Source organism: Symsagittifera roscoffensis, chromosome 4 (genome assembly GCF_963678635.1).
Source record: "Symsagittifera roscoffensis chromosome 4, txSymRosc1.1, whole genome shotgun sequence".
Classification (NCBI taxonomy): domain Eukaryota; kingdom Metazoa; phylum Xenacoelomorpha; order Acoela; family Convolutidae; genus Symsagittifera; species Symsagittifera roscoffensis.
Window position 1 is genome coordinate 53,892,317 of NC_087065.1, and position 7,475 is coordinate 53,899,791.

Here is a 7,475-nt window from a genome sequence, read left to right on the forward strand (position 1 = left end):
TCTACGGGAACATCTTAAGTTTTGAACTTTGATTAAACGCCATCGATTTTGCTTCCGGATTGTGTTTTCCGCAAACAGAACATCATTCCAGATAACATTTTAAAGGTTTTTGATATGTGGTTTTTCGAAAGTTTCCAATTTTTTTTTAAATTTTAATGACCGTCCTTCCGTTTCCTGTCTGCTAGTTTGCAACGCTTTTTTCATGTGGTACCGGAAGTGGTGAAAAGCTCTTCCTCGCCTCTGTGTAAAGTCATCAAAAACTAAATTAATGGATGTTTTAGGACTCTCGCAAACTCAAATTGGAATTGTGGTTGGCTCGTTAGACATAGCTGATCTCGCTATCTCCTTCTTTGTTGCCAGTTTTGTGTCATCGAACAATATCAAATTTTTATTCTCAACTGGAATTTTATGGTCGTCATTTTCAGTTGGAGCTTTTGGACTTCTCGGAGACTCACCCGATGGAACAGTTTATTTTATGTCGTGCCTCGCCACTCGTATTTTTAACGGCTTGGGTGCAGCTATGCTTTACGGGACGGCATCGCCAATTGCAATGATGACATTTCCTGAGCGAATTGGAGTCATCACTGCGATTACGCAGTCGTCTCTTGGTCTCGGATTGTGCATTGGGCCTCCCATTGGAAGTGTTTTGATACCCTTGGGAGGATATAAAACACCTTTTATAGCAGTAGCTCTTGTAGAGTTTTTAGTTTACTTAGCCAGTATTGCAATATTACCCTCTCGAGGTTCCGAACAAAACAAATCGAAGTTTCGGGCTTCTAGTTACATTAAATTTATTTTCAAGTTTTCGACAATGAGTGTCGTGATTCCAGGAGCTGCCATAACATGCATCTCGGGTGTCCGAGATACTGCGTATTCATTGTACTTCACAGATGTTCTTGGAATCGACTCTGAAACTGTTGGTTACCTTTTCATAGCAAATTCTGTAGCCTTTCTATTGACTTGTCCATTGGTGGGGTTGGTTGTAGAGCTAGGATTTGGTCCTTTTCTAATAGTTTTCTGTCAACTAACAGTTCCGTTAAACGCACTTGGCTTCTTTTTGCCTAAATATTTCCCAAAACTGCAATCAATTCCGTGGTCATTAACACTGCTATTCTTGAATGGCTTCTTTGCAGCTTCAATGATGAACCCTATCTATTTAATTCTGGAAAAAGTGGCACTCAAAGAAGGTTTGCGTGATCGAAATCAAATCAAAACAATAGTAGCTTCTACTTTTAATTTGATATACTGCGTTGGACTCACAATTGGGTCGTTTTTGATTGGTGGCTATCTGAACGACCAGGTCGGATTTTATTACATGAGTCTGTCGTACACTGGACTTCTGACTATCACAGCCATTTGGCATTTAGCTTTTTTGTATCAAAATAACTTCATTAGAAGACTCTTTTATGATACACATTTCGAGTCTGATGATATAGAGTTTGAAGATAAAAGCGAGAAAGATGATGAAAAAGAAGAAAATAGTTTGATCTCGAGAAGCAACATGACCGATTTGATTTTGTTAAGTTTAACAAGATCGGAGTACTTGCAACGATAAACTAATTTTAAATCATTTTGTTTACCCGTAAGATAATGATCAACTTTATTAACACAAAAAAAATCTTTTTTGATTTTTTCCCCATTTTTTTAGACTTGTGAAAAAATATGAATGCATGCCCGCTTAATGCGATAAATCGCAACTAAAGATAACTCGCAATAAAAGACAACTTGCATTTTAAGGCAACGTTGAAGTCTCATTTGTACCAAGATTAATTTGTACCAAAATGAAAAATCGGTCCCATTCGTACCAAAATTTTTCAACTCAATTTCTGATTAGTTGAGTTGTGAGCCAACGAATTATTAATTCAAAAGTCTACTGCTCATACAGCATAAAGTTAACCAGCAGAATATTGACCCCCGCAGTTGAGCCAACGTGTTATGAGATTGCCAAAAGAGGGCTAGATTCTATAGAGAAATTAGAGCCGGTTAAGATTAACCAAGACCTTAAAATAATCGGCTTAGTAGTCGTTTGGCCAATTGAATCTTTTTGGTAATAACGCGATTGGTTTTTTCTTTTGGTACTAATGGGACTGATTTTTCATTTTGTTACTTAAATAATTATTATACCGAAGCTTATTTCGCCAAAATTACAAAAATGACCAAAAGTTTTGCTATTTATCAAATAATCAAATAAACTTTGAAGGAAATTGCTCCATTTTTGCCTGCCCTATAACTGCCCAAACTCTCAATAAAAACTCAAAACGGTTGAATATTATTTGTTTTGTGTTGTGTATAATTTCACAGTTATTTTATTTAAATAAATTTTGACTTGCGACTTTTAAATTTTGGCTCATATAATGGAGCAGACCCATTTCGACGGTTTTTAAAAGTCCACGGAGCAGTGTTTGCTTCAAAATATTGATAACTTTTTTTTTAATTAAAAAAAGTTTTAAAAAAACCGAGATAAATATTGTTTTTAAATCATCCACCCACACGCCTTTAAGAGAACAAAATGATAGTAGCAATTATGACAGCTAGCCTGCTTCAACCAATTTAGAGCAATTTTAAAGACGGATTTAATCTCAGTATTCGCTTTCGTAGCGCAACATATATTGCGCGTTAGTTGTCCCAAATTGGCCAAATTGGCCAAATTGGAAGCCTTTAAAAGCCGATAACTTATAACTTAACAAAAAATAAACACAGATAAGAAATAGTTTTCAATTTGGGCTCAGGGCAACAAAACCCTCTGAATGATATTAAACAACCCCCCCCATCATTGCCTCTACTAAAGAATTATCACCACTATAAATTTAGTGCTGATTTAAATTATCCGGAATTTTTATTCAAATGAAAATTAAACCAAAACTACGAAATCATTTACAGTCAAATTTATATCAAAAAGAGCCTCTAACTTAGCCCAAAAAATTTGAAAAAGTTAAAACTAGCCAAAACTTTATAAAAGTTAATTAAATCTTGTTTGATAGCTAAAAAAGTCAATTTTTTTTAATGAAAAACCAAAATTTTATCTAAAAAATTTTATATAAAATCGCAGTTTTTTGGAGACAAATTTTAAAAAAAAGTTTGTTGGGCCACGTAAAAAGCTCACTTTGATATACTTTTGACAGTAATTGATTTTTTTCTCTTTGTGCATTTTGATATAGCAATTTCTAATCTTGCAACTGCTGATACTGTTCATCAAGAAATTCATTTAAAATCAAATTATTTAGCGTTAAATTTTCTGGTGACTTGAAAATCAAAACTCTAATCCACCTAATTTGAAAAGTTTTTGAAAACTAACAAATAAAATTTTTGATTGCATTTGAACTATAGTGCAATTTTTGCATGTGTTTTTCGTCCTCAGCGAACATATTCCAGCAGCCTTCGGTGCAATATTTTGCTAAATGCTTGCCAGAAACAAGTAGAAACTATGAAGTTTTGAAATATCAAAAACAGCAAAAAATTGCATCGTAATTTTATAGAATAATATTTGCATCATAGTTGATTAACCTTTTAGAATCTCAAACCTCATTTCTCGCAATCTCGCACATAATTGATTCTCGTGTAAAATTCATACAAAATAATTTACTCTCTAAAAAAACGTGTGGTGTGCTATGCTAACACACGAAAAATCGCGTACATTCACACAATTTATCGGTACAAAAAGAACGCACGATTTTGACATGATTTTCAGCCATTGACATGATTTTTCGTGTAAATTTTGTCGTATGATTTATTTATACAATAATTCGTGTTTTCTTTACGCGAAAAATTGATTTTTTTTCGTTGGAAAATGACGCGATTTATTGTGTAAAATAAACCTTTATATCGTACAATTAACACGATTAATCATATAATTTTTACCAATAAATTTCAAGTTTTCGTGTAAAAGGTACACGACTTATCGTGACGAAAATACGACACAAATCGTGCAAATATACATGTCGCATCTTAAAAAGTTTCACATCTAATAAGGCGATATGAACACACTAACCCCCGAAAAAATGATAATATTTTTTTAATTGCCTAAATTTTTTAAGCATCGAATTGCAGTATTTTCTTTGATAGTTTTTTAATATCAATTATTGGACAGGTTGAACAAAGGAAGCAGCGCATTTTGTTTTGGTGAAATGTAAGCGTTTGAGACTTACTGAGCTGAACCGATGAGTTTCAATCTTGCATATGTAAAGCGACTAATTAAAGCAGATTTTGAACAATTTAGTCCTCAAGTGTTTGCCTTATTTTCTGATACCTGAAGTTTTAAAATTATTTTGAAGCATCAACGAATGAATATAAAAATATTGAAAGTATTAAAATGATAAAAAATGAATTTGAGTGACAGGTTTAAATGAGTAGAGTTTAAAAACTATGACTTCCAATCTCGCTTGCCTTGCGTTTTTTAAGGTTTTAAAATGACACTAAATATCCTTTTAAATTAGATTTTCAAATTTCAGTTTGATGGAAACCCATAATTACGAATCAAGCAACATTGGATTTTCCTACGTTTTTTCGGCACACTGTTATTTTTTTTGCGTGAAATGATTCTATATACTGAAAAATTGTGTGTTTTACCCGATTTTTTGCATCACGCGATAACTTATCGGATCAAAGTACACAATAAATTTTTAGAGTGTAAAATTCTTGTAAATTTTTGAAATTGCTGATAGTCTGTAAGACTGGGATAGTTAACTATTTGCTCTTTGGAAAGAAGTTTTGAAATAAATCTTTCATTTAAGAAACAAAGTGCGCTTCATTTAAGATAATTAATCATCTAATCTTCGCGTTTCGAATCATGGTTTTATCCTGCCGCCAATTCCATTGGTCATTGGTATGATGAAATCAGCATTGGACTGCTTTTTGCATTTTTTGTTTGTTTTTACCATCCAATTGTTTTTTTTTCAATTCACTTTTCTTTCTTGCATGCTCCTCTGGCACACAGGATGAATGCGAGCACCTTCGGCAATTTCAGCTGGGGAAAATTGTACCGATGACGCATATTCTGCAATTTTTTCACCTACAGATTGAAAAATAAAGAATCGAGCTTAATTGAGTTGTTGGTAGGCGCTGAAAAAATGTTTTCAAGAGAGCGATTCGTTTTTGCGCTTTCATTTTGAGTATTTGGATTACATGCTTAAAAAAAAAATGTGCAATGTAGCACAAATGTAATTTTTGGTGTGGGTGTTAGCAGTCACCTGAAATTTTTTAGTATTTTTTCTATGATACTAGTGTTTCAGTCAAATAATTGTTTCAGTCAAAAACTTTCATAAAAATTGTAGTTTAAAGATTTCCCCGCTCTCCACGCTATGCCAAGTTTACTGATGTTTTATGTTTCTATTAACGCAATAATAAGTTAATAACAAGACTGCTCGTATACCAGGAAAAAGCTCTGGGTGTTCCGACTGCCCTCTATTGTCGATCACGAGCTTTTTGGCTAAAAACAGATCTTACCAAAAGTTGAAAAAAGAGAACTAATTGAATATATTTTTTTATTATTATTTTTCAGTTTACCGACCCTACCCCCCCCCAAAAAAAAACACTAACGGATATATATTGAGCGTGGTATTGTGTTAACAGAAGCAAAATGCTTGCTCCCGTTCAACTTGGAAGTAAGTAGTTTGAATTTAAGCTGAATTTAATAGAATTTTAATAGAACGAATTACATTACCCATTAATTATCCTAATTTGATCCATAGTCTCTTAGAATTACAGTCACCTTATAAAGTTAATTCAATTATAGTTTTTCTTTTTAAAATTTTAGCTCCTGACCACAATATCTTTCAGATTGTGTAAGAAGAGTTCGTGCAAAAAAAATGCTTTGTTAAAAAAACGAAATTTGCCTGAAAAAACACAAAGAATAAAAATACTTTTTGTAGCGGGGCGAAGCCCTGAATGAATGTTTTGACAGCCTTTTTAGTTTTATGGAGTAGCGTTTGTTTTAATAAAATTGATTAATTTCAATACATGTGTATATTTCGTTGTTTTTTTTTCGTGAAAATGTTCCGCCCGCACGCTATGTAAACTACAAAGCAAAGTGATCAATTCCGTCTGGAGAAAAAACTACCCCGAGCTCAAACACTCAGTCACTTTAGTCGAAATACGAAACAACTAAGTCACTTGTCCCCATTTAATTTTCACCGAAATATGAGCTGATTAAATATTTGCTTGCCCGTTAATAGCTCGAAACATATCTTGCGTCAATTGTCCCAATTTAGCCTAAATGGCCATTTTGAAGCCACCATGATTTTTGAAAAATTAACGTGGGTTGAAATTGTGGCTAATACGGCTTATTTGGGACAGCTAGCGCCAGAGATATTTTGTGCTATTAACGTGTAGGCGGCTATTTAACCCGCTCATAATCCGTTAAAAATTGAATGAAGGCAAGTTACCGAATTTTAATGAAAATGACGGAAAAGGTTTGCTTGCTCTGGTTTTTAAAGACGGAATTGATCACTTGTACTTTACATAGTATTTGGGCGGATGGTTTTCTCAAAAAAAATCTGAAAAAAAAATTTCATATAAAAATATCATCGATTTTGTTAAAGGAAACGCTAAAAGGCTGTCGGATTATTCACGGTTTTGCCCCAATGTGAGCAGTGTTGTTATGCTTGGGATGGTTTTCTTCCAGACATCATTCGACTAAGCTTTTTTGACGGAATTTTCATACACCATCTGAAAATTTTTGTTGCCTGGGGCTCAAGTTTAAAAAGATTACTACACATCAATTAATCTATAAGAATCTTGTAATTCTAAGAAACTATAATTCAATTGGGATGTTTAACGCGCAATATATTTCGATCTTTGAAAGAGTAAACGCAAACTAAATATTTCTAAATTGAACAGGGGGGCAATCAAATTGCTCATATTAACACGGCACCACGTGCAAATTATATGCTAGTACTTAACAGTTTTATTGGGGGAAATTTAGAATTATTTTTGTTCATTTCTTAAAAGTATTTAAAAACTCGTGTTTTTTCCAATATCTGGCAATATTTTGTTATAGCCAAAAAGCTCGCGTTTAACAATCAAGGGCAGTCGGAACATTCAGACCTTTGTCCTGATATACGAGCAGTCTAATTTATTAATGCGTTAACATGCACTAAAAACATCACTCTGTGTTTGATTTGATATAGCAATAAACTTTTTTTGAAAATTTTATCAACTGTTTTAATTGATGATTTCGAAAACTAATTCAGAGAAGTTGAAGGACAGTCGGGAAATTTAGTGCTTTTGCTTTGATTCGAGCAGTCTTGTTTATAATTGAGCGTTACATCAAAAAAAAGTTTTGTACATATTTGTTTAATTTATTTAATTGAATGATCCACTGAATGATAGCCGATGAAGTAAATTATTGTACCGATTGAAATGATGGGGGGGGGGGAGTAAGACTTATTTTAAGGGACAAAATTGTCTGAAAATGGAATATACAAAAACTTAATGTGGAATGGACCTTTTTGAATTTTCCACAGCAGGCAACCATGGGA

At 33.2% G+C, this 7,475-nt stretch overlaps 1 protein-coding gene across 1 annotated transcript; it reads left to right on the forward strand.

Annotated features, from left to right (window-relative positions):
• Positions 1-520: 520 nt before the first annotated feature.
• LOC134844944 (MFS-type transporter SLC18B1-like) lies at positions 521-1,577 on the forward strand. The gene has a single exon (XM_063861769.1). It carries the CDS (start codon positions 521-523, stop codon positions 1,553-1,555), a length of 1,035 nt encoding a protein of 344 aa, XP_063717839.1. The 3' UTR covers positions 1,556-1,577.
• The last annotated feature ends 5,898 nt before the right edge of the window (positions 1,578-7,475 follow it).

Bases quoted from the DNA above. Each gene is read 5' to 3' on its own strand.
- LOC134844944 (XM_063861769.1), top strand. From the start codon at position 521: ATGCTTTACGGGACGGCATCGCCAATTGCAATGATGACATTTCCTGAG.